Genomic DNA, 27,567 nt, shown 5'->3' on the forward strand with positions numbered 1-27,567 from the left:
TCCAGTGTGGGAGCAAGGAGTGACCCTTTCCACTAACATACACTCACTGATATCACTTCACCTTACAAATCCACATGGCTTTAGTTGTGCTTCTGGTTGACAGTTAACCCTCCAATTCAGGATGGTTCCTGCTACTACTCCTTATTTTACTGCCCTTTGGGTTTGACTAATTTGAGTGATTCACAGGGGGTCCAGAGCAATAGGACAACAGGAAGGGCTCTTGCCTTGCATGCAGCCAACATAGGTTCAATCCCCAGCATCCCATATGGTTCCTCAAGCACCACCAGGAATCATCCTTGAGTGCAGAGCCAGGTATAAACCCTGAGCACCACTGGTGTGAGCCCAGTGGCAACAAAAGCAACAAAAATGCCCCACAGAACTCTGGAACATTGTACTGATTAGCTAATGGGTTCAATATAACAGGATATACCCATTCAGAGTTAAGTGTTCACTCAGAACTTCTCTACCCTCTTCTGCCAGGCCACCCTGCCCACCTCCTCACTTGCCCACCTGTCTGGAGTCTCCCCAAAGAACCTTCCCTCTCAGGTTTTTATAGTGGCATGATTGACTAAATTACTAGTTTTTAGCAAGCTTTTCATTCCTCTGTTCCGTGGAAGGTGGGACTCTCCAATCACACGCTTCATTCACTTGCAGCTGGCTTTCATTCTTTGGTCACCTGAGGCATTGCAGATTCTATCTTGTTAGCATAACAAAATACATTGATTTCTCTCATCTTCACCATTTCCCTCTCTTTCTCTTATATGCATGTATATATACATAATATATATCTTGCTATGGACTAACTCTGGCTTGCTAGGATATTAGAATTCTATCAATAGATACTTGATATTCTAATCACAAATGTTGCAGTCTAATTCATAAATGCTGCTTGAAGCCATACTTTTTTTTTTTTTTTTTTTTTTTTTGTGGTTTTTTTGGGTCACACCCGGCAGTGCTCAGGGATTATTCCTGGCTCCAGGCTCAGAAATTGTTCCTGGCAGGCACGGGGGACCATATGGGACGCCGGGATTCGAACCGATGACCTCCTGCATGAAAGGCAAACGCCTTACCTCCATGCTATCTCTCCGGCCCCTAAGCCATACTTTTAACCATAGCTAGCCTTGTCATCTTAGTTGTATCTTATTCAACATAATGGTGTATATATAGGCTGAAATAGCGTGTGACTCCACTGGAAAATAATACAAACCAAATCAAAAATTGCAACTTTAAAGTCTTATTCTTGTATTTTTATGAGTCTTTTTTGCCTCTGAGAAAGTAAATACATTGCTAAGAATACCTGCAATTTCTTCCAGTGCCATTTGTATTTGATAGAAATCACACATATAAAATGTATTTGTGTCTGTGCTTGCACTGGAGCGTACAGATCTCATTAGTGTCATGGGTTTGAGACATATAGCTGGACACGCTCACACAGGCAGAGATAACACATACGCACATGCGCACGCCAAGCACTTGTATCTACTACTTGTATGGCTGTAGAGTTTCTATTTTTTTAAGTTCCTGTCTTATCTGTCTTAGTTATGTCATTAACTTTCCATATGCATTGATTATTTGGCTCTGCCATCATGTGCCCTTAGTTTGAGGCAGCTGTTGTTTTCTATCATTCGGTTGCAGTTTAAACCATTTTGATCCTAGTAAACCAGAAAGAAGGCTTTAGATTAGCTGCCAGGGAGAAATGTGGCAGGAATCAGGCTTCCCTGATTATTGAAGCACTAGCCTAACATCTTTCCTTTCTTTTCCTTTTGTCTTTTGTCTTCAGTAAAATTGTGGTCCACCAACCTTGACAACTCAGTGGCCAGCATCGAGGCAAAGGCTAATGTGTGCTGTGTCAAGTTCAGCCCTTCTTCTAGATACCATTTAGCTTTTGGCTGTGCAGGTAAGAAATACAAGCAGAGGGCCGGAGAGATAGCACAGAGGTAGGGTGTTTGCCTTGCAGGCAGCCAATCCAGGATGGACAGTGGTTCGAATCCCGGCATCCCATATGGTTTCCCGTGCCTGCCAGGAGTAATTTCTGAGCACAGAGCCAGGAGTAACTCCTGAACCCGCCAGGTGTGACCCCCCCCAAAAAAAATAACAAAATAGAAATGCAGGGCTACCCCAGAAGGCTCCATCTCTGAGCACCATTTGACATGGCCCCAATCTAAAGCAAGGAAAAGACAGCTGAAAGCAGGTTTGTCTTCTTGGATTCCATGGCTAGGATAAAGTGTTTGCCTACTAACTTGAAGAATCTTAGAGTTTTGTGACCCTTGATTACATCACACAATGAAAATGTCATTTCTTCCCATAATAGCTCAGAAACCAAGAACCTGCTATCTAAGGAGCAGTGAAATCTAACTCATTTTATAACATTAACCTTGGACTCTGATTAAGGTGTGTTCATGTGCAGAGCATCTTGCATTTTTCTAGCTTCTGTGACAAAGAGTTTTGTTGCTTCATAAATCTGCCTTGTTTTTTGTTTTATACAGCAATTACCAGTGGGATGATAGCTTTTTGTTACACATAAATGTCTGCATGCTTATTTAATAAATCTTGATTTATATCATGAACATGTTTTTCATTTATACTACTTGAATAATAGGGGAAAATAACATTAAAGACATTTTATTTTCAGGTTTCCAAGTCATTTGAGTGAAACCAAATGAAAGTATTATGCATAATGACAGTATTTAAGAAACATTATTACTTTGTCAAAGATAAAAATCTACCTTTGAGAGTGATGGACTCGAAAAAACATTTGAAATGCATAGTAAATCTTTTACCTATTTATGTCTGTCTTGCTTTCTGTGCAAGAAGTAGTTCTAGAACCAGATCTTTTAATAAACATGTTTAGAAGAGACATTTAGGACCAGTAAAGGAAGTTAAGTGAAAACAATGTCATTTTGCATTACAGGAGATAGACCAGTGGAATAGGAAGAACTAGAAGTAGAATCACAAATGTCTGGATATTTGATACCTTGCTAACAATAAAGAATTAATTGACTATTCTTAAAAATTAAACAATATTAAAAATTAGCACTATAAAGGATTCAAATGATAATATAGGAGAGACAATCTTCATGGTCTCATTAGTAGCAAAAGCTTTTAACAGACCGTCTAAATGATAAATGAAAGGTGGATAAATTTGGCTGCAATAAATTAGAATTCTACTCATCAAATAGTACTTGGAATAACTTTTAAGTCATTAACTAAAGGAAGCTAATTACTACTAGGAATTAATTGAAGAGTTCTTACAAATAAATGAGAAAATGACATAAATAAACCCTATAGCCTTGCTCCTCAGAATAATATCTGTACGGCACTAGCGTTTAGTTTCAGTTAGGAGTTAATAAGAAACTCGCATTCTAAAACGTTGGCCAAGGGTCTGGAAAGATAGCATGGAGGTAGGGCCTGCCTTGCAAGCAGGACGGTGATTCGAATTCTGGCATCCATATGGTTTCCCGAGCCTGCCAGGGGTGATTTCTGAGTGTAGAGCCAGGAGGAACCCCTGAGCGCTGCCGGGTGTGACCCAAAAACAAAAAAATAAAATAAAAAATAAAACCTTGGTCAAGATGTATTGAATAAGGGTTTCTGAAGGTGAGCCCAGGAATCTGGTTTTGATAGGCACTCTCCAGCAGTGATTCTTAAGTACTGGAAATGTGAGAAAGTAAACCCTAGAGAAACATCTAATACAGTATTGTATTGTTTGCATATTCAAATTATAGAACTTAACAGTGAAAAATGAGTGCGCTGGATAGACCTCCTCAAATCTAGGTGGATAAGGAAATAAATGTTGAGTGAATTGAAGTTACAAAAGAAAAGCACAGTACAATTTTGTTTATGACTTTACAAAACCAACATATTATGCATTGACAACAGGATTGTGTGGACAAATCATAAGGAAAAGAAAGGAAGTCATTCAAGTTCCAATTGTTATAGCAGTTGCTTCTAAGATGGAAAAAGAAAATGTGATTATATGTGTGGGAGGCTTTTAAAATAAAAGAATATTGAAGGCTCGGAATATAACTCAGCAGTAGCGCATTTACCTTATGTGTCTGTGGACCGAGGCCCACTTTACAACGTTGCAAAATCAAGCTGTAGAATATTGTAATTATAATTATAAAGTTATATATAACTATAAGTTATAAAGTAGTCAAAACTAGACAGATGTATTCTATTGATGCTCCTTTATACAGGCTCTTTTGCCAACTCAGACTTTTTTAAAAGAAGGGGGGGAGGGGCCGGAGAGATAGCATGGAGATAAGGCATTTACCTTTCATGCAGAAGGTCATCGATTCGAATCCCGGCGTCCCATATGGTCCCCCGTGCCTGCCAGGAGCAATTTCTGAGCCTGGAGCCAGGAAAAACCCCTGAGCACTGCTGGGTGTGACCCCCCCCCCCAAAACACACACACACACACACACACACACACACACACACAAAAAGAAGGGGGGAAAAGTAACTCCTTGAAAGAAGTGCTGGGAATTAGACACTTGCAGAAAATATTATTAAATATTTGGGGAATTGACTTTTAAAATAGTACCATGGAAATTTCTTAGAACTGAGCGATGATTTGCTAATTGTAATTGGAACTGGTTTAAGTGATTATAGACATGATATAGTATCTCAAGCTTTTCATTATAAAAGACGAAGACTCCATCCAAACCTGTGATTTTTTGTTTGTTTGTTTTGGGTTTTTTGTTTATTTGTTTGAGGGCCATACCTGGTAGTGCTCAAGGGTTACTCTGGGCTCTGCACTCAGGAATCATGCTGGCAGAGTATGAGGGATTATATGGGATGCTGGGGATCAAACCCAGATCAGCTGCAGCAAAGTAAGCACCCTCCCCATGGCACTATCCCTCTAGCTCCAAACTTGAAATTTTTTGTTATTACATTTCTGGTAGGACATGAAGATTTTAGGTTCATCTGTATCATTTATGTTCCCTTTTGGAAGCACCTAAGACTCATACCTTATCTGAAGCACAGCTAAATGATGAGTTATATTTAATGGAAATTATTATGTTGTGCTCAAAGCTGAAATAAAACAAGACTGCCATTGTTTATTCGCATATTCACTCACTAGGAGAAAAACATTTTTCCATTCTGACATGTGTGATTTACTGAAACACTTCTGGAAAATGTGTTTTTTCTCATTGAAGTTTTAAAAATTGACTTCTAAATGTGGCTTACTATTGTAGATTATTGTAGCTGCCATATAAAACACTTTAAATATTTTTGAAAAACCCATTATAGGAAATTGAAATCATTTTTCTACATTAAAAAATTTATTTGCTGTTTTCACATTCTATTTGCAAAGTTAGATTTTTAAAAGATAGACTGGAAGGTAAAACAAAGACTCATCTAACTTTCATACTATTTAGTGAGAGAACTCAAATAGAAATTTGAGAAGAGGGAGCCAAAGTGATAATACAGTGGGGAAGGCATTTTCCTTGTACAGGAGGTTGATTTGGATTTGAGCCCCAGATTCCCTTCTTCTTACCCTAGCCTGCCAGGAGTAATTCCTGGGTACAGAGACAGGAGTAAGCCCAGAGCACAGACTGTGTGTGTGTGTGTGTGTGTGTGTGTATGTGTGTGTGTGTGTGTGTGTGTGTAAGCCCAGAGCACAGGCTGTGTGTGTGTGTGTGTGACAGGAGTAAGCCCAGAGCACAGGCTGTATGTGTGGATTTGAGCCCCAGATTCCCTTCCTCTTACCCTAGCCTGCAGAGACAGGAGTAAGCCCAGAGCACAGGCTGTGTGTGTGTGTGTGTGTGTGTGTGTGTGTGTGTGTGTGTGTGTGTGTGTGTGTGTGTGTGTGTGTGTGTGTGTGTGTGTGTGTCTGGGTACAGAGACAGGAGTAAGCCCAGAGCACAGGGGTGTGTGTGTGTGTGTGTGTGTGTGTGTGTGTGTGTGTGTGTGTGTGTGTGTGTGTGTGTCGAGTGCCCCAACCTACCCCTCAAAATTTTTTTTCTGCAGAAAATGCAAAATGTAGTTAGGAGCATTTGAGTTAAAAGATAGAGAACAGGGGGCCGGGTAGGTGGCGCTGGAGGTAAGGTGTCTGCCTTGCAAGCGCTAGCCAAGGAAGGACCGCGGTTCGATCCCCCGGCGTCCCATATGGTCCCCCCAAGCCAGGGGCGATTTCTGAGCACATAGCCAGGAGTAACCCCTGAGCGTCAAACGGGTGTGGCCCAAAAACCAAAAAAAAAAAAAAAAAAAAAAAAAAAAGATAGAGAACAGGTAAAAATACTAGTTTAGGGACTTAATAGAATTAAGTCAATGGCTGTGTTTTTTCTTCTAGAGTTCTTAGTATAAGATCCCATTATAACCTGGACCACTGAAAACATCTCTGGCCAGCCAGTTTTCCATTCAGTGGGTTCAAGCACATTGATCTTGTAGACCTTCTAATGAGTTAATGGAATACTCGCACCTGTCACTGTCCCACCACTCCTCATCTGCAGACCTTTGGGTCCTGCCTAAGGCTGAGTGACTCGCCTTTCCTCCCAAGCAAAGAAAAGGAGCCATTTGTTGGGGGTGAGAGTGGGCCTGGCACTGAAGGAGTCTCGAAGTGCCCTGAGAGCCACAATGAGCTTGACTTGGCTGGAATTCAACATGGGACTGACTAATTGGAAGCCTGTGGGCCAGTTTCTAGTGAGCATAGCTACTGGAGGGCCGGAAAATAGCTTTGCTCATTTCCTGGGAGAAAATGCCTCTGCCTTCAATATCTGGGAATGTTCTTACCACAAAGAGGTGGCTTGCAGTTAATTGGAGTCGGCATCCTAGTGCAAAGGCATGAAGGGATGATGTGTAAGGGATGAGTTCAGGAGCTGATTACAGTTTACTGGAGCCAGTGGGAAAGGTAGGAAGTGTGCTTGGAAATGGGAAGGACATTTTTTTACAAAAAGGAAACTTTCAGCTTGAGACATGGGCAGCATTCTAAAAGTCTGAAATACAAATTCTGATAGTATAAAGAAAGAACTTTTTTTTTTATGTGCTTACCAATAGCCCAGAAACCAACTAAGAAAAAAATTAATGGGCCTGAAGCACTGGTTGTGCTTTATCTAAAAAGAAGCACAGAGTGGGAAGAAAAGCGCAAAGTTTAGCAGCTTAGACTACAGTAAATGGTCAGCACAGTTGTAATCAGTTTGAAGTGGGAGAGAAAGGGACCAAGGAATATTGGAAAATGTAAAGAATCAGAAATATTGTAATGTATTTGAACCTAGAAATTTTTGACATTGATGGAAGATCATCCACAGATACCAGAAATTTACAAAACATGAAAGTGTCCGGGGCCGGAGAGATAGCATGGAGGTAAGGTGTTTGCCTTTCATGCAGAAGGTTATCGGTTCGAATCCCGGCGTCCCATATGGTCCCCCGTGCCTGCCAGGAGCAATTTCTGAGCCTGGAGCCAGGAGTAACCCCTGAGCACTGCCAGGTGTGACCCAAAAACCACCAAAAAAAAAAAAAGAAAGAAAGAAAGTGTCCTAGATTTGTGCCTATTGAAACTACTGAAAACTAGTAAGCTTAATTTTGGGGGGGCTATACCCAGCAGTGCTCATGGTTCTGAGCTCAGGGATCACCTCTGGCGGGAACCATACAGGATACTGGGAATCAAACTCATATCAGAGGCATGCAAGTCAAACACCTTACCTCCATGCTATCTCTCCGCTCCCTCTTCCACAAAGAATCTTGCCCTGCTCAAGTGGCAGGGTTCTTGCTTAACACGTATGTTTGCTTTTTCTCCCACTATAGAAGAAGAAACGAGACTAAACCCAGCATTAAATGAAATGTGAGGGGAAATCTTAGATACAAAGAAATGAATACATACAAGAGATCTCAGCATTAAGTGTAAAAAGCAATGATAATCATGGGAAAATAGGCCTGCAGTGGAGGGCTTTAGGATGATGAATCATAACAATATTTGTTTCCTTTAAATCTTGTATACATTTAACATTGAAGGCTATTTCGGCTTGTTGCCTCTGGGTCACTCTTGGCTGTGTGGTGCTAGAATTTGAACCCAGGTCTTCCATGTGTAGAGCATGCACTCAGTCCCCACTAAGTTCTCTCTTTAACCCCAAAACATACAGTTTCTAATGCAATTAGATGCTCCATATATTCAAAGCCTAAAATTGGCTCTGTATATGTGCTTTGGAAATGAGTCCTAGTCCTTTGTTTTCAGGACAGTTAATAGGTTGGGCATTGTGAAACATTTTGTAGAAAACACCAGAACCTGTATCAGCTCTAGCATTCTCATTTCCTTATTTACTACATTTTTCATTTCTTGTTATATTTTAGATCACTGTGTCCACTACTACGATCTTCGTAACACTAAACAACCAATCATGGTATTCAAAGGACATCGAAAGGCAGTCTCTTACGCCAAATTTGTGAGTGGTGAGGAGATTGTCTCTGCGTGAGTATTCCTTTTTTCCAAAAGCTGAATTAATCTAGGAGCCCAAGAGAAAACATGGAGGAAAGGGCATATGCCTTAGATGTGGCTAGCCTGGGTTCAATCTCTGGTGTCCTATATGTCCCCTGAGCACCACTGATTGGGGCTCCCAAAACAAAACAACAAAATAACAGTTGAATTAACTTAGAGCTCTGTCAGCAAAGAATAACCCTATGGTATAAACATTTGTCTTGAATAATAGGTTATTTAATTCATGGATATTCAGGTCTGTATTGTTCACCTTCTCTGCTATCTGTGAATAAATCCTGATTGTACCTTTTTATGTCTTAAGTATCTTCATTTCAAATTGGTGCAATAGAGTGGCAAAAGTTTTCTTCACTTATTTAACATTTAAATATTTAATGTTATTACATGTTCATCAACATTGCAATAGTATAAAAAAGGAGGAATCAAAGTCAGACTAAACTTACTAATTGGAGCTGATATAAGCCACTAGTTCACAAATCTAAATAAATTTACCAAGATGATCTCATCTTATTAAACAAAAATGGACAAATAGGGCTGGAGAGATAGTACAGCAGAGAGGGCACTTGCCTTGGATGCATCAGACATGGGTTTCAACTGACATCCCACGTGGTCCCCAAGTCCAGCCAGGAGTGATTCCTGAGTGATTCTGAGTGATTCCTGAGTGCATCTGAGTGATTCCTAGAGCATCTCTCAGTATGGCCATAAGCAAACAAACAAAAAATTGACGTTTTAAGTTAGTTTTATTCAAATCTGAATATGACCAGTATCTTATATCAATAATATTTTTAAATTTTAGATGTTGAATCAATTATCAAGTAGAATCAATAATCAAATTTGATTATCAAGTAGTTAAGAAGGATATATACTTAATTATTTAAGTTTGGTTATCTTAGTTGATGTCAGTAATATAGAAAAGCTTTTATACTGTTACCACCTTTTTCCATCTTAGTTTGAATTGTATTTTAATATTTAATGTATATATTATAATAATTTACATAATAATATATAATTATATTGCATTTAAGTTTATTAAAATGATTTCATTCTCTATTCTATTTGGAAATACTAAAAAGTAATATTAAAATATTGTAAATTGTTTTAACCTGAATTTTTATCCAGTCAAACATGTATTTGTATGCATATGTGGATTGGAGGTGTGGCTTAATGGTAGAGCACATACCTAGTTTTATGAGGTGTTGAGGTCCTAGAATATCTAAAATCAAAAGAACAATATAATGTCTAAGAATGGGTAGAATTCTGGGGCTAGAGCAGTGGTACAAATGGTAAGGCATCTGCTTTGCCCGCACTAGCCTAGGATGAACCGCAGTTTGATCCCTGGGCATCCCATATGGTCCCCCAAGCCAGGAGTGACTTCTGAGCACATAGCCAGGAGTAAACCACTGAGCATCACCGGGTTTGGCCCAAAAACAAACAAACAAACAAACAAACAAAAAAGGGAGGAATATTAAAATTTTGGCCTTCCAGCCATCATGTTTTGATCTTGTTGCTGCTATTTACTAATTGTGATACCTTAAACATTTGTTTTATGAAAAGGAAAATTGGTGGATGAAGGAGAAACAATTGTACATTGTATGATCTAATTCTTATTATTTGGGGGGGGGGGTTGGGGTCACACCCAGCAGCGCGCAGGGGTTACTCTTGGCTCTGTGCTCAGAAATTGCTCCTGGCAGTCTCAGGGACTATATGGGATGCCGGGATTCAAACCACTGTTCTTCTGCATGCAAGGCAAATGCCCTACCTCCATACTATCTCGCCGGCCCCCATGATCTAATTCTTATAATACAAAGAAAAAGAAAATATGACTTTATTCAAGTTCTATGAGTTCTATGTCTGATAGGATTCTCAGTAACTTTTATATGAAATTGTTTTTAGTAAATGGATTCATTTGCATATTATTTTAATAAGATCAACTATATAAGTTTAGAGCATTCCATACCTAAAAAGGGTTTATACTCGATATTTCAATACAATTCACCTAACTTGAAAACTCAAGTCAGGCTGCTGAATTAAGCACCTGTTGCCAGAGGTACCAGCTCTCTCTCTTCATGTTCAATGACTGGTGCTGGGATCTTTTTTTAATTTTTTTTTAAGCCAGTCAAATTGAGCAGTGGGGGGGGGGTTATAGATCAACTTTTGTGATACTAATGTTAATAAGTTCTGACAAATCACTGCCATCTGACCAGCCTGGTGCTGGTACCTTGATGTTGACTGCTTGCTCATGGCTACATCCTGTGTGCCTGGGGATGTTTGGAAGCATTTTCAGTGAATTTTTTTTTTAAATATCTTACAGGATTCATCTAATTCTGTAAGTTAGAAATTCTTACATTTCATAAGGCCACAGTAATTGTATAGTTTTCCCAAAGTCAAAAGTCAATTAATGATAGATTAAAATTCCAACTCAATCTGGCTCCAGAGTCTGCATTTGGAACTGCCAAACTGACTTGCGTGTAACTAGTAGCAATGATGCGTTTTCATGTCATGGAACCTTAAACGTGTTCCCTTTGTGTTGGCCTCAGCTCCACAGACAGCCAGCTCAAGCTGTGGAATGTGGGGAAGCCGTACTGTCTCCGTTCCTTCAAGGGCCACATCAATGAAAAGAATTTCGTGGGCCTTGCTTCCAATGGAGACTATATCGCATGTGGTAAGCATGGCTCCTCTCCTGGGACATTTCATCAGGCTCTCAGGGAGGACTGTGCTGCCTCCTCCTCATTCAGGAAATGCTCCAGCTGCTTAGAAGATAGCATGGGGCTTGTCTTGCATTGGGCTCGCCCAGTCCAGTCGCAGGCACCCCACACTGTACTCTGAGCCCTGGCGGGGATGATTCCTGAGTACATAGCCAAGAGCAGTCCCTGAGCTACACTGGGTGTGGCCCAACAAACCAAAATACAAAAGCTGTGGAAGGTTAATAGAATGATCTGGTTACCCTTCAATCGTCCTTGAAGAAGCTTTAGCTGCATTAGTTCTTCCCTCCCTGACTGAGCATAAGCCCACAGACTGGCATAGCAAGAGAACATTAAGGGCTGGAGTGATAACACAGAGGGGAGTTAGTTTGCCTTGCATGCAGCAGACCCAAGTTCATTCCCTGGCATTCAATATGGTTCCCCGAGCACTGGAGAATGCAGAGGCAAGAGTAGCCCTGAGTGCTGCCAGGTATGGCCCCAAAACAAAAAAAGAATATTAAAGAAGTTGTTGGTCTGGAGCTATAGCACAGTGGGAAGGGCTCTTGTCTTGCACATGGCCAACCCAAGTTCTATCCCCAGCATCTCATAAGTTCCCCTGAACCTGCCAGAAGTGATTCCTGAGCTTAAAACCAGGAGTAACTCCTGACCCCCCACTGGGTGTGACCCAAAAACCAAGAAAAAAGAAAACCAAAATTGTCCAGTCATCTTCTGTTGTCATATAATTTTATTAGAGGGAAAGGTTGTGTTTGGGCCTCACTTGGTGGTACTCGGGGGATTTTACTCCTGGCTCTTACAAACTCCTGGCTGCTTGGGAGGTGGGGTGCTGGGGATAGAATCCAGGCCAAGTGCATAAGAGGCAAGAGCGCTCCTGCTACACTATACTGGCTCAACTGGAGTATAATTTTTATAGATGTTACAGAGTATGAGAAATTTTCCTTTACTTTTTATTGAGGTCACATTGGTATGGAAGATTGGAAATACCTATGTGCTGAGGAGGGGTGGTAATATATCACACACATGCCACCAAAGTGCCCACAGCCTGTGTGGTCTCATGAGCTCAGCAGTCTTCTTCTGCAGTGCATTGTTTTGTTCTCTTGAAGAAGTGTGCTGGGTTGTGCTGATCTGATTTTCTGGAGCTCTTGTGACTGCTGGCACATGCTTCAGTCAGAGTCCAAAATGAGCGAACCCAGTCTGGCATTTTTCAGGCATTTATTTACTGGCACCTAATCAGAGCTCACATGTCATCAACACTTTTTTTTTCCCTGTGCCTTTGTCTGGGCCCTGTCAAACCCACTACTTCCACCCATAGCTGAACCTTAACTCTTGTCTGATCGTCCTTCTAGATAGACTACTTACTTAAGAAAATGATTTCTGGATCATTCCTCTAGCTGGACAATGTCATTACTAGGGCAGTGGGAAAGAAGTTTTTTTGTCAATCATTAAAATTTGCCTGTAGGGACTAGAGAGAATAGAACCAGAATTAAGGCACTTGCCTTTGCATCTCTCACTTCAAGTCCTCAGTACCACATCTGGTCTCCCAAGCACTGTCAGGGATCACTCCTGAAGTGCAAAGCCAGGAAGGCCCCTGAGCACTGCCAAGTGTAGCCCCAAAGCCAAGGTTTGTCTTTTTTTTTTTGGTTTTTGGGCCACACCCGGCGGTGCTCAGCGGTTACTCCTGGCTGTCTGCTCAGAAATAGCTCCTGGCAGGCACGGGGGACCATATGGGACACCGGGATTTGAACCAACCACCTTGGGTCCTGGATCGGCTGCTTGCAAGGCAAACACCGCTGAGCCATCTCTCCGGGCCCCAAGGTTTGTCTTAAATAGTGATTTCTCTCTCTTTTTCTGACTATGATTTGTAAGAAATTCCGCAGTGTATTTTTTTTTCAAATTTAACTATAAAAGATGATTAGTCTTTAACATTGATTGATAGTTACCTTGTAAAAGTAGGTCCTAATTTTGAATCCTTTTCTTATAAACATTTCTATTTTTAATTTCAGGAAGCGAGAACAACTCTCTTTACCTGTACTATAAAGGACTTTCTAAGACTTTGCTAACTTTTAAGTTTGATACAGTCAAAAGCGTCCTGGACAAAGATCGCAAAGAAGATGACACAAATGAATTTGTCAGTGCTGTGTGCTGGAGGGCACTGCCTGACGGGGTGAGTTTCTGCTCGGGGGCTTCCAGTGTGCCTTATGCGTATATACTGGCAAGTGAGCTTTTTGTAAGTATCAAGTAAGCATCAACATGGGGTGTGTGTTTGATTTCTTTTTTTTTTTTTTTTTTTTTTTGCTTCATAATTGCATCACCCAAGGAAACAGGAGCTTTAGGTAGTGATTGAAATGCGTCTAATGGAGCTGGTATGACTGTTGCTTTGTGCAAAGCTTTGTGGTACTTTCTCTTCTGAGACTGGATATTTCTCCAGAGCACACATTGTCTCGTTTCCCTCCACTGTCACGTGCAGCTCCATAAATATTCATCTCAACCTGGTGGCATATTAGAAGCAAATAATTTGCTGTCGGTAAAGGAGAGTGACCTACAGTGACATCTACTTAAATACTACTTCAAGGCCAAATTACATTGTCTGCAAAATGTACTTCGACAAGAATATTTAAGGACGTTTAACTGCTTAACAAGAAAGTTGCCCTTTTAGGTTGCAAATCATTGTTTCCTCGAACTTGTCATTTGTTCATACATTTGAAACTACAAGCCAAGGAGCACATGCTGAGCATACAAATTCCCCAAGTTCATCCCCAGCATTGTGGGCCCTCCCTGAACTGCCAGTTGGCAATATTCTTCCACCCCCAGGCCCAGCACTGCTTAGACAAAAAATGAGCGACATTCTTTTTTTTTTTTTTTTTTGGGCCAGACCCTGTGACGCTCAGGGGTTACACCTGGCTATGTGCTCAGAAGTTGCTCCTGGCTTCTTGGGGGACCATATGGGACGCCGGGGGATCGAACCGCAGTCCGTCCTAGGCTAGCGCAGGCAAGGCAGGCACCTTACCTCCAGCGCCACCGCCCGGCCCTGAGCTACATTCTTATATAAGTTTATATATATAAGCAAGAAATCATTGTTTTATGCATGTTTGGGGGGGGGGTACCACACCCAAATTACTCAGGACTGACTCCTGGCTCTGTGCTCTGGGATCACTCCTGGTGGTGCTTGTGGGATTCCTCTGAAGCTCCTTACTTTCTATTCTATTCTTTTGTTTCCTTAATTGGTCTTGAGTTACATGGGAGATACTAGGATTTTATCACTAATAATACATCATTCTTTTTTTTTTTTTTCTCCTGCTTGTAGAAATTTTTAGATACAATAGTGTCTCCTTCTGGGAGGAGAACGCTAAACTGTCCCTCATCCCAGTGAGGTATTCTTCCTCTTATGGTAGCACTGAGTGCTGCCTTGGACCCTTTCATGGGTCCCAGAGGAGGTTTCTTTAATCGTGGGTCACTATGGCAGATGAGCTGATTGTACTGCAGACTGAGATTCTTAATCTCTCAATAGCAAAAATAAAGTCGTACACCATAGCATAGTATTTGGAGTACATCTGGATCTGATCTTAAAACACAAGTAAAAGTAGATCTCCCAGGGCCAAAGAGATAGCATGGAGGTAAGGCATTTGCCTTTCATGCAGGAGGTCATCAGTTCGAATCCGGTGTCCCATACGGTCCCCCGTGCCTGCCAGGAGCAATTTCTGAGCCCGGAGCCAGGAATAACCCCTGAGCACTGCCAGGTGTGACCCAAAAACCACACACACACACACACACACACACACACACACACACAAAGTAGATCTCCCCAAAGATAGCACATCAAATCAGCCCGATTTGACCAGTTGCTCACCTTATTTGAAAGGCTAGAACTTGGGAGCAGTAGGTAGGAAAGATGCGCAGAGCACAATGCTGGGGAAGGTGGGCCAGGGGCTTTGGGGCTATCCAGCTGCCTTTGCTTCAAATTTAGCTCCCTGTCCAGGCTGCAAACTCTCTACACATTGCCCGTGGCATGCACACATCTGAACATGTTCGTAAAGAAGTTTCTATGAATGAACATGAGTCTGGAGATGAAGTTTGTGAGTTACAGAGCACAGAGAAGACCAAATTGATGCAGTCCTTTTGGGACTGAAGGGAGTGTGTAAGCATCTAGGACAGATCAGGGGCTCCATTCTCCTCCCCAGGCTCCTGTTCACTCACAGCTTCCCTTTCTGGGAAAAGATTGTCACAACTTGGGATGCTGAGCATGCCTTTCTCATGCTTCTTTTTCGATGATCTGAACCCAGTTGGTTTGCTTGTTCCTTATTGGAATGCATTAAAGTGTTTTTAAATGAGTTTGATGCAGTCAGGGAATCAGCCTCAAGAAGATTGAATAATGAAAAGCTTTTTCATAATGAGGCACACCTGAAATGGAACCTGCAGGAATCATCCACGTGGGCAAATGACAAGTCTTTGTCTGCGGTCGCAGTGGTCCTACAGAAAAACGGAGGGCTCTGTCTGGCTTGGAGCAGCCAGCCAGGCCTGATCGTTCCCCTCCGGACATCCCAGAAAACCCGCAGGTCAAACCCACTTAATAGCTTGTGTCAGGGATCACTCATGGTGGGCTTGGGGGACTGTATTGGGGGCTGGGATTGATTTCAAGTTGGCTGCATGCAAAGCAAACTCCCCACCCACTGTACTATTGCTACAGCCCCGAGAAAGTAATTTTTCCAGGGCTTGAGAGATAGTACAGCAGGTAAGCCACTTGCCAGAGTTCAATTCCCCATATTGCATATGTTTCTCCAGAGCTGCTAGTACCACCGAGTGTGGCCCAAGAAATGAAGGGAAGGGGTTAGGGGAAGGAAGGAGAGAAGAACCCTAAAGTGGGTTTATATAATCATATAAGCCCTTAACCAGATTTCAGAAATAACTGTCTTTGGGGGAAAGCTGGTTCTTAGGGTTAACGCTTTCATACTCAATATGAAATTAGTCTTTGGTGAAGGGGGTTCAGTTTTATATTTGGTTTTTGAGGACAGTGATTGAGTGGGGGAGTTAGAAAGCATTTCCAGTGCACTGAGGATTGATGCATAGTCCGAGAAGGTGCTAGAAGAAGGCCACAACTGGCTCTATTTATGACAAGTGTAAGGGCCCTTGTTTGTGGTTTCTGTGTTCAGTACATTGGCAGTTGCATTGAGTATCCTGATTTTTCTGATTTCTGAAGAAGTTCTCGGTTGACTGGTCTTTGTTTAAGGAAATACTTTAAGATTTTCTGCCTGTCCATTATTTTTGCTCCTTCTTAGCATGATAAATTCAAGTCTAGATTTAATACCCTTCACTGGGGTCTAGAGAGATAGTACAGGAGTAAAGGCACCTTCCTTGCCCATAGCCCACCTTATTCTGTCCCTGGAATCACATTAGATGCCTCAAATTCCTCCAGGAGTGATCCCTAAGCACATAGGCAAAGAAAGTCTAATACTATTCACTACAATGACCTCTGCCTAAAACTTTTATATACCCTGTTACTCCAGTGTTACTTAATTCAGAAGGATAAAAATATGACTGAAATGACTTCAGTTTATGTTGCCAAACATATTTGAGAAGTAACTTCCCCACCGCTGGCCTCTGGACCTGTGACCTAAAACCCTTTCTGGCTCTGTGCATTCTGCCTAATTCCATGTGTCATATGATTAGTTTCTTTCTGTTGGCTAAATTAGCACTATGAACAGCTATTTGAACAAATGAAAACATTGGACCAGTGACAATATAGCTTATGAAAATATTCTAGTATTGTAACATCATTCCATTCATAAACATCTTTATAAATTAATATCAGGAAGGGGCTCTTGCTAATTGTTAGTAAGGTTATCAATTAAGGGAAAAGGAAAATCTCAGTTTGATAGTGCTCAAAGTGACCCCTGTGATAGAAAAATGCCCATATGCATGACCTAAATGAGAGTGAGGGGACAGTCTGGACATGTAGCTATTAACACTCTCTTCTGCCTTGTTCCAACACTTCCCTCAAATAACACTTGAACTCATAGGGAAATCTGTAAAAGATCAAATTCTGTGCACCAAGCTTTTCCAAGTCTAGGTAGATGAGATTGGAGAAGTAATGTCCATATGTATAATGTATGAGAGCTTTGGTTCTCTCAGACATCTCATGCTCAACATTCTAGTTTCATAAAATTGATTAAGGTGGGGCATATTATGCATGCATGAGATCAGTTTCCTCCAGACAGCAGCTGGTGTGTCAGAGTCACATGGTAGCTCATGAGGTGGCTGTTTCACAGGCCAACACATAACACATAATGACATATAACAGGAACAAATCCTTTCTGCATTTGGGTGAACAGGAAGAACTTTAATTATTTCAGAGTTTCAGGGCTGCCCTGGGGAAGAAATCAGACACTGTACTTGGCAGACTTTCAATTGATCTATTTTAGACAAGCTTCTACCTTCTGTAGAAGGATTTCTCTTGGTCTACTGCCAAGAATTCCCAGCATCTTGGATGATCAGACATGGCAGTACACTTTGCGGGTCTGATGTGAGTAGGTATGAGTGGGATATGTTACTCAAGACATGAAGATAGAATACATAAAATAGGATCAAAGTTTGTCCAGAGCCAGTTGGAAATAGTCTGACCTGTTTACCTGACTGGCTTTAACTGGAGACTGGAATTGTAAGCTGTGTAGGAGTTATTTTTGCAGTTTCACATGCAAAGTAAAGGCTTCATTTCTTCTCCCAAGAAGAAAACCTTTTGCAGGAATTCATCTCTGACCAATAAACAACTTCTTGTTTCCCAGCTAGTTGATTTGACTATTTCTGTAAGACAGTAAATTGCACACCTTAAGAAAGTGAGACTCTTTCAAAGTTTATTTATGATTAGTTTTGCAAACACCATTGAGGTATTTTTATTTCACACCTTTGAAGATGGTCCTCAAGACTGTGTTGACTTTGTAGGACTGACATAGCTGCCTGTGTACCCCCAGAGAGGAATGTTTATCTCCAGGTCAGCAGACTCTTGATGTGTCAGATTCAGTCCATCATGAGTTGCTGCCTACTCAGATCTGAGATCAAAGAGTCCTTCCAAGAGGACTATGTCATGGGTCAGGAAAGTTCCCTTGATGCACTAGGATGAAGCAGGCATGTGTGAGTATCTGAATTGTCTGCCCTCTGTATTTAAATCAGAAGGGAGCTTGGCCCAGTCAAGAGAGGTGCTCGAATGGATGGAAGGAAATGAGAAGAGCAGAGAAACACAGAGGGTTCTCACTTAAGAACCTGCATATTAATATTAGACTTGCCTCTCATCTCAAGGAAGAGAGGAGGAATTTTATGCAGCTGTGGGTGGCCCGAAGAAGGCAGAGGCTACAACAGCTGGTTTACCAGACCAGTTCTGTGACAGCCTGAAGCAGGCAGAGGAAGTCCTATTTGACACTGCAGAGCCCACTATACCTACAGGAGGTTGGAGACCATTTTCCTAAACTGGGTGTCTTTGGATACAAGCATGCACCTGTTCTTTTAATTATAAAATATAAAGTCTAAAGTCCTAGTGTTGGGTGAGGCCTTCCTCGGCATAGCACCTCTAGGCCCGTCAGCCCGTGGGTTTGAAGATGCAGGATAACGGTGGAGAAATAATTTTGCAGGCAGTTAAAGTTTCATCAGAGTCAGCCAGCTTAATTTCACAGCCCTAACCACCACGTGCATTTCCTCACATGGCTTCAGTGCTAACTAAGCCTTTTCCAAGCAGCCACTTCTCTGCTTCTTCTCTGACTCTGTCTGCCTCTGTCTTTCTCCCTTTTAAGCTGCTCTCCATGCTTCCTTGCCTCGCTTTCTCCTTCCCCCCCAGGTAACACCTTTTATTATTTATTCCAAACCCAGACCCCTCCCAGGTGTAGGTGTGTCTGACCATCCAGGTGAAAATAACATAGGGTTTTGGGGGAGGGGTTCCTTACATGCCCCCGTTTTCTCTACCCCAGAGAAGAAGATAGGGTGGAAGCTCATATTCCAATATTCCATAGAATCCTGGCACAGTAAGCACGAGAAGTAGGTTTAGTTTTTTAATTTACAGTCATCCTGTAGTTATTCAGATTGGCACTTTTTCTTAATTTTCTGTCAATGAGAAAATGAGGTGCCTATGTTCATATGAAAGAGAATGTCTAATGTGACAGAGAGACTCCATGGAGACAATATTAAAGCATGAGCTTGGCTGGACTGGGCATATATGAGCTTGCAGCGTTATCTCATAATGTTCATTGTGAGCTCTTGCTCTTGACCCCTCAAGGAATCTGAATCCTCCAGCGGTAGGTTTGCAGGTGCTGGCCCCAACACAGTGTGAGGTGAATTGGGACTATGTGTGGTGCCTATCCAAAGTCCTGGAATAGGTGTCTGATATCAGCTCAGTGGGCACAGGAAGGAGGAAGACCTGTGGCTGACATTCATTTTCACCAGCGGGCCCTACTCTGAATAGTGCTGCAGGGTCTGTCCCATTTGCCTATCCCTAGCTGTATCCTGTCACCTCCTTCCCTCCCTTCCTTTCTTCCCTCTCTCCCTCTCTTTCCTCCCTCCCTCCCTCCCTTCCCTCCCTCCCTCCCTCCCTTCCCTCCCTTCCTCCCTCCCTCCCTTCCTTCCTTCCTTTCTTCCTTCCTCACCTGGTGGTATTCAGGGATTACTCCTGTCTGCTCAGAAATCACTTCTTGCAGGCTTGGGGGACCCAATGGGATGCTGGGAATCGAACCCAGGTCAGCCATGTGCAAAGCAAATGCCCTCCCCGTTGTGTTTTCACTTCGTTCCCAGCTCCATCTTAAAGATTGTGTCTAGATTTTGCTTCCTTAGTAAACATTCCAAAGAACTCACTTTTCTCATTCATTTTATAGCTTAAATTCTATAGCTTGGCAAGCAAATGGCAACTTTTCTTATGCTTTTGTACCCTTGAAATTTTTACCCATGTGTGGTATGTATACAAATAAACCAGTGGATTTTTTTTTTTAAAGGAAAGGTATAGCAGTGGTCTCTGAGCAATGAGTCATGATTGACCTCATTTTGCATTATTTTCCCTAACATTTTTCCCTACTGTTTGGCCACTCTTGCATCATTGGCATAAGCTCACTTGGTCAAGAGGCTGTTTAACAGTCAAGGTTACTGACTATTAAAATGGACTCAATGATATTGGACATTTTTCATAGCTATTTTTTGATTGGTACTTGGGGCCACACTTCTGGAGAGGCTCAGTGCTGGGGACTCCCAACTTGTGAGGCTGGGGACCAGCAGGCCTTTCAGTCTCAGGGTGCACCCCAGAGCCGCACACATTCCCACCCAGGACCACTGGAGTACACCAATGGACTTGGCGTATGCACCTGTGGGCATGGATGGAAGCTCGGGCACTGTCCCTGCTGGCAGTCCCCTACTTCCTGACTTACTCGACCAAGCACTAGAGGATCTTCTCTTCCTCTCTGTCACAGGAAGTTGTGTCATCTCTCCAGAGGCATTTCATTTGGTAACCTGAGAAACCCCACAATTGTTAATCACATGTGGACACTTGACAGATGTCCCCCTGCTGGGAATTCATGCTCTTAATCTCATTGAGTCCATTCATGCAAGTACTATCTGGCATATGATGCCCTTTTCCAAGCGCTCCTACCTTCAGAGAAGACAAATTCATACCCCATAACCTTGAATTTCTTAACTGGCAGAAGTGGGTGCTCCCCAGCTCCCCTTTTTACCCTCTCTTCTTAGTAAAACATGGCCAGGAATAAAGTGACCAAAGGAAGAGGCTGAGCTGGTTTGCACTTACCTAACATAGCACTTCGCCAACAGTGAGAGTGATTTCTGGGGGCTGCAGGGGCTAAGGGTAGAGGCACTGCTTTCTAGACCCCTGAAATCTTTCCAGACAGAATCAAGACTAATTGGAACTATTGGTATTCTGGAGAGAGTTGGCATCGGGTCTTCTGATTGTGGTTGAAATTTATTACCGGTCTTTCTAGAAGGAAACCCACAAATACTCTCCAAATACTCTTTCTTTTTTGTCATTGGAAGCAGACAGAGAAATCTTGCCTCCTTCACAGCTTAGAGCGAGTTATTACATGCCCCAAGGATCTCCAACATTCACTCCAGCTATTATCTGAATTCAGATCGTTCAAAAGGGGAGATGAGTGGGTTTATTTCATGGCAGGTGGATACATGAATTTCATGCACATTCTGTTCCAGAACTAGCCCTCTAATCCTCCAGAGTGAATACTGAAATGAATTCTCTTAGTGATTACTCTTCTGGCCCCAGAATACAGACTTAAATGCAAATCACAGCTAGAAAAATCATCTGTGAAAAGGAAAGGACATGTTTTCCTTGAGATTTGTTGGCTCTGAAATTGAAACTGATTTTTTAATTAATATCTTTATTTAAGTTCTATGATTACAAATATGTTTGTAGTTGGGTTTCAGTTATAAAAGAGAACACCCCCTTTCACCAGTGCAATATTCCCACCACCAATGGCCCCTATCTCCCTCCTCTCTCACCCCCTGCCTGTATTTGAGACAGGGATTCTATTTCTCATTCACTACCATTGTCATGATAGTTGTCAGTGTAGTTATTTCTCTAACTGAACTCACCACTCTGTGGTAAGCTTCATATTGTGGGCTGGACCTTCCGGCCCTATCTCTATTATCTCTGAGTGTTATTATAATAATGTCTTTTTTTAATCCCTTAGATGAGTGAGACTATTCTATGTCTATCTTTCTCCCTCTGACTTATTTCACTCAGCGTAATAGTTTCCATGTCCATCCATGTATAGGAAATTTCATGACTTAGTTTTTCCTGGCCACTGCACAGTATTCCATTCTGTATATGTACCACAGTTTCTTTAGCCACTCATCTGTTGTCGGGCATCTGTGTTGTTTCCAAATACTGACTATAGTAAATAGCGCTTCAATGAATATAGGTGTACAGAAGACATTTTTGTATTGTGTTTTGTGTTCCTGGGGTATATCCCTAGGGGTGGGATGGTCCAACAATTGGATCATAAGAAAGCTCACTTTCCAATTTTTTGAAGAATCTCCATATTGTTTTCCATAAGAGCTGGACTAGACAACATTCCCACCAGCAGTGAATAAGAGTTCCTTTGTCCCCACATCCCCGCCAACACTGATTGTTCTTATTCTTTGTGATGTGTGCCAGTCTCTGTGATGGGAAATTGAAGGTGATTGAGACAGATTACCAAGGGGGAGAGTGTATACTTACTTTTTTTTTGTTTGTTTGTTTTTTTGTTTTTTTGTTTTTGGTTTTTGGTTTTTGAGTCACACCCAGCAGCACTCAGGAGTTACTCCTGGCTCTACGCTCAGAAATCACCTCCAGCAGGCTCGGGGATACTGCGATTTGAACCATCGTCCTTCTTCATGCAAGGCAAATGCCTTACCGCTGTGCTATCTCTCCGGCCCTTACAATTACATTTTATAAAAGTTTTACTTAATAAAACAAAGAGCCAGAGGTGTGGGCCTGCATACTTCATGACCTGGATATGATCAACCACACATGTGAAGTGTTCAGATGCACCTAGAAAAAAATTTGTGATGGGATAAATATTTGACCAGTCTTAGACTGGTGGTAGCAGGCAACAGACAGAGGGAAAGACAAGACACACATTGCTTCCTTCCATTGACAAAGTCTGGTTCCTTGCTGGTTGACTTGACCTTCCCAGCAGACTTTATCTCTCTGGCTCTTCCTTTACCCTTTTGTCCTGGGGCTATGCAGGCAGATCCAGCCTTCTCTGAGGGCCACTTTCATATCCCAGTTATAGGACTTTTCCCCTCTAGACCTGTGGCTTCTAGGGCTGTCCAGTCTATTTATCCTAGTTGCCTCCACTCAGCTTCCTGTTTTGAAAAGCAGAGAGACTTTTGCATGCTTTCAAGTTCTCTGGTGACTGTGCTCTTTGCAGCAGGAAGACTATTTCAGCATTCCTCCTTAATAATGGTCTCTCTGGCAAACCCAATTTATTCCTTCCCCACCTTTTCTACTTTCCAGAGATGTAATAACCCCACCACCCTAGACTCAGAATATTAAAATGTTGCCACATTCTATTTCAACTAATCACTAAGGTTATTAAAAATGTATATGCTGAGTGATCGAATAATTAAAACAAAAGATTACCTTCCTGCTCCCAGATAAATATCTACATTGCTTTGGTTGCTTCTCACTACCACACAGTCATACAGAGAGATTCTGATATGAATCTGATATGAATCCAGATCTGACATCAGATCTGGAGACAGACTAGGCTTTGGGGTTTAGGGGGAATGAACGAATGTGGGAGGTCTCCTATGGGGTAGATTGGACATGTGTTTTTTTTTTTCTCAAGTTATTCATATGTCTGTTTTATTTCTGTCTTCATTCTACTGGCAACCCAGTTCTTGGATTTTTCTTTTACAACTGGAAGTCACCTGCCCTGTTTCTATTTTAGTTTAAGTAAAACCTATTCCTGAAAATAGAGGGCTTGGGATCTAAAACACATCGTTGAGGACATGGTGAAGTTGGTTCTGCACTTTTAAGTTCTGTTAGCTTCATTGGGAGAAGTGGAGAGAAGAGGAGGAGGAAACAGTGGCCTGGGGCTGGCCTGCCTGAAACCTTCCTCTGTACTTTAAAAGTTTTCATTCTTTTCCAGGAGTCTAATGTGCTGATCGCTGCTAACAGTCAGGGTACAATTAAGGTAAGTTGTTTTATGCTTCTCCATTTTAGTTTTTGGCTTTTGGGCCACACCTGGCGGCGCTCAGGGGTTCCTCCTGGCAGGCATGGGGGACCATATGGGATGTCAAGATATGAACCACCACTGTCATCCTAGGCCGGCCGTTTGCAAGGCAAGCGCCCTACCACTATGCTATCTTTCCGGCCCCTATGCTTCTCCATTTTAAATGCAGACCTGGCTTTAGACTGGGCCAGACTTTAAAATAGAAATGGAGAACTGAATTCAGTCTTAGAGATCTGGCTGGATCCTGGGTCTCTGATTGTATATTGCCCTGATTGAAGGGGAACTGTGAGGTATCTGGTAAGTGTGGAGATGATGATGTTCCTTCCTCAAGGCTGCAGGAATGCTGACCAGAGGCAGAGGGGCATGGAAGGAGGAACAGTTGGAGACGATTCATTGTTCAGGTTCTGTTATACCAGTGCTTCTCAAATAGTGGGGCGCACAAACACTGTCACGGCTAAGCCCTGTGTTTATATATCTGTATGTCTCTGCAACTGAGAGTTGCTGTGTCCTGCTTCAAACCCTGCTTCGGAAAGCTATGCATTGCAAAATGTGCTCATTGTAGCCATTAATCCAGACATCACTTCTTATTAAAAAATAAGCTAAAATTATTTTATATATTTTTATTTTGCAGGTTAACGTTTTTTTTAAATAAAGATACTATTTACAGTCACGCAGGAGGGGCACAAAAATATTTTCTTCTTCCTAGAGGGCCATGACAGAAAATAATTGAGAAGCACTGTGTTATATACCATTGCAGAATCCTGCTCCTGGGCCTTCAGTGGATGGGGTTTAAGAAGCGGCCGGAGACAGACAATCCCAGCTTTGCAAACCATTTTTCTCCCACCTGTTCCTCTTTCATTCCTCTCCCACTTGTTCCTCTTTCTTCTCCCTCACCAGCAGGCTTTCCTGCAAAGCTAAGGGAAGCCAGTTTTCTTGTTCTTGTCTGTTCCTGGTTTTCCTCGTGAAAGCTTTGACTGTCTCTGTGCTCACAGTATTGGTCACAAGTTCCTCATTCTTGGCAGACTTTTCCCAGTAATGAGGAGCTCCAAGAAGTCATCTTATCTCTTTCACTATGGAGTATTTAGCACCAGACCACAGCACCTTGAGTCTGTGGGTCCTGAACTGAATGGTGTACATTTTAAACAAAAGAGTCCAAGTCTCGGTATTTGGGCTGGTTTAGCTCTGACTCTGCAGTGACTCATTTGTCCACATATTTCCTAGTGACCCAAGGCTGGGTTAAGTGCCTTATTCAAATCATTCAGTCTTTCTTTGCCTTCCTTTAAGGCACATGGCGAAAATGCTGCTTTTTATTCTTCAGAAGTTGGTTGCTACATGTGTACTTGTAGAATCTTATTGACCAACCAGAGACTTTTTTTTAATAAATAATTTATTTAAGCATCATGGTTACAAACATATTTGTAATTGGTTTCAGCCATACAGTGCACACACCCATTCACCAGTGCAACTTTCCTGCCACCATTGTCCCCCCATTTTTCCCCTCCCCTACCCCCTGCCTGTCTTCAAGACAGATGTCATACATATATCATTGTCGTGGGAGCTGTTAGTGTAGTTATTTTTCTAACTGCTTTTTTTGCATGTGGCTGGCCAGTGTCCCAACATCACTTGTTGAAGAAGCTTTCCTTGCTCCATTTTGTGTTTCTTGCCCTTTTATCAAAGATTGATTGTATGTCTGAGGGTCATTCTCAAAATATTCAAGTCTATCCCATTGATCTGAGGGAACCAGAGGCTTTTCTTAAAACACTGGCCTCTCACCATCAGGAGTCTGCTTATCAGATACAAAGATAAAGCATTTTGGGATCACAGATCCTAGACTCCCCACAGTAGTGGGGAAGGCTCCATCTTTGCCAAACCAGCCCTCTCCACGGTCTCTTCCTTGCCCTTGTATCTTCCTTCTGTCTTTTATAGCCCTTTTTTTCACTTTTATCACCAGCTATTGTTTCTTCATTTTTGCTTTAGCCTCATCTTCTCAGTCCTTCATCTCCACGGGGCCTCCTGAGCCCTGTTAGGTGCAAACAGGGTGCCCCCCCACCTGCTCCAGTGGCCTCTTGTTTTGGGGTTATATTGGTAGTACTGATAACTTATTCCTGGCTCTGTACTCAGGGATCACTCCAGATGGGACTTGAGGGACCATATGAGATGCTGATGTTAGAGATCACATCTGAGTCAGCTGTGTGCAAGGCAAGCACCCCCCCCCCCCCATGTACTGTGGCTTGATTCTCTATATGGCCTCTGTTAAAAGCCCCTGGAAAGATCACAGAATCCATTCTAGAGGTGCTGCTCCATATTTGCCCTCATATCTCTCATGTATCTTGTGGAGTTTCCTTAACAACCCCCAATCCACCCATCCACCCCCAACCCCCCAGTTAACTGGGAGAATAACTAAGCTGCAGAGTTCATCAGATGGCTGAGTAGAAAACTCATGGCTGGGGCCGGAGAGGTGACGCTAGAGGTAAGGTGTCTGCCTTGCAAGCGCTAGCCAAGATAGGACCTCGATTCGATCCCCTGGAGTCCCATATGGTCCCCCCAAGTCAGGGGCAATTTCTGAGCACTTAGCCAGGAGTAACCCCTGAGCATCAAACGGGTGTGGCCCGAAAAACCAAAAAAAAAAAAAAAGAAAAAGAAAACTCAGGGTTGATGTCTGATACCTTCAATTCTGGCATATTAGAATCAGGGGCACTTTTCTTGGCTGCAGCAGATTCCTTCACCTCTTGATGTCAAAACTAGGTTTGAGGGGCCCGGAGAGATAGCACAGTGGCGTTTGCGCAAACTTGCAAGCAGCCGATCCAGGACCAAAGGTGGTTGCTTCGAATCCCGGTGTCCCATATGGTCCCCCATGCCTGCCAGGAGCTATTTCTGAGCAGACAGCCAGGAGTAACCCCTGAGCAACGCTGGGTGTGGCCCAAAAGCCAAAAAAAAAAAAAAAAACTAGGTTTGACATGTTCTTTCTTTTCTCCCTAGGTGCTGGAGTTGGTCTGACGTTTTTTTACTCAAGTTAAGCTACATGGATCCTGCTGAAATCACCTGCAGCTGCAGTAAGAGGAGCAGAAACTTGCTCAGTGCCCTGCCCCAGGGGCTCTGGGAGTTCTGGATTGGTTCGGAGCATTTTTTTCCCTTAATTTCTTTCCCTTTTGACCTTTGGGACATTGGAAATACCCAGCAAACTCTCCACCACCAGCCTCACTGTATGGACTTGGCTGCTGCTGGTGGTGGCCACCGCCATCTGATTTTTGTCATAGGAAAATGTTCTTTTGAACAAAAATGAATAACAAAAAATAATAAATGTTTATTGAGCCACATTTGAGCTGAGTATGTTTGTTTTTTTTTTTTTTTTTGGTTTTTGGGCCACACCCGGCGGTGCTCAGGGGTTACTCCTAGCTGTCTGCTCAGAAATAGCTCCTGGCAGGCACGGGGGACCATATGGGACACCGGGATTCGAACCAACCACCTTTGGTCCTGGATCGGCTGCTTGCAAGGCAAACACCGCTGTGCTATCTCTCCGGGCCCTGAGCTAAGTATGTTTTTGTTCCTAGTGGGAAGAACTGGAAGACAAGAAGCCACTCATGTGAACTAGAGAAGAATGTTCTGGAGAGTGATTGGATCTTGATCTGATCAAGAATGATCCAGACAGTTTTGGTCTCTTCAGGACACAGCAGGTTAAAACAGATGATTCATTCCAGCGAGTTGAAAGAATATAGTGTCCCTCTCTCCCTCGTCT

General features: G+C 42.5%; 1 protein-coding gene and 1 non-coding gene across 6 annotated transcripts in view; both read left to right on the forward strand.

Annotated features, from left to right (window-relative positions):
* COP1 (COP1 E3 ubiquitin ligase) overlaps positions 1 to 27,148 on the forward strand; it is an 80,731-nt gene extending 53,583 nt beyond the window's left edge. For all 5 annotated transcript variants that reach the window (XM_049776462.1, XM_049776459.1, XM_049776461.1 and 2 more), the window contains 6 exons: positions 1,781 to 1,897; positions 8,287 to 8,404; positions 10,966 to 11,090; positions 13,131 to 13,291; positions 23,748 to 23,792; positions 26,811 to 27,148. In XM_049776462.1, coding sequence (XP_049632419.1) covers positions 1,781 to 1,897; positions 8,287 to 8,404; positions 10,966 to 11,090; positions 13,131 to 13,291; positions 23,748 to 23,792; positions 26,811 to 26,828 — 584 coding nt within the window. In that variant the 3' untranslated portion in view covers positions 26,829 to 27,148. The remainder of the gene's footprint in view (positions 1 to 1,780; positions 1,898 to 8,286; positions 8,405 to 10,965; positions 11,091 to 13,130; positions 13,292 to 23,747; positions 23,793 to 26,810) is intronic.
* On the forward strand, positions 15,530 to 15,665 carry LOC126014855 (small Cajal body-specific RNA 3). The gene has a single exon (XR_007497821.1). It is a non-coding gene; the product is annotated as a small Cajal body-specific RNA 3 (non-coding RNA).
* Positions 27,149 to 27,567: the final 419 nt, after the last annotated feature.

This window comes from Suncus etruscus, chromosome 7, assembly GCF_024139225.1.
Source record: "Suncus etruscus isolate mSunEtr1 chromosome 7, mSunEtr1.pri.cur, whole genome shotgun sequence".
Classification (NCBI taxonomy): domain Eukaryota; kingdom Metazoa; phylum Chordata; class Mammalia; order Eulipotyphla; family Soricidae; genus Suncus; species Suncus etruscus.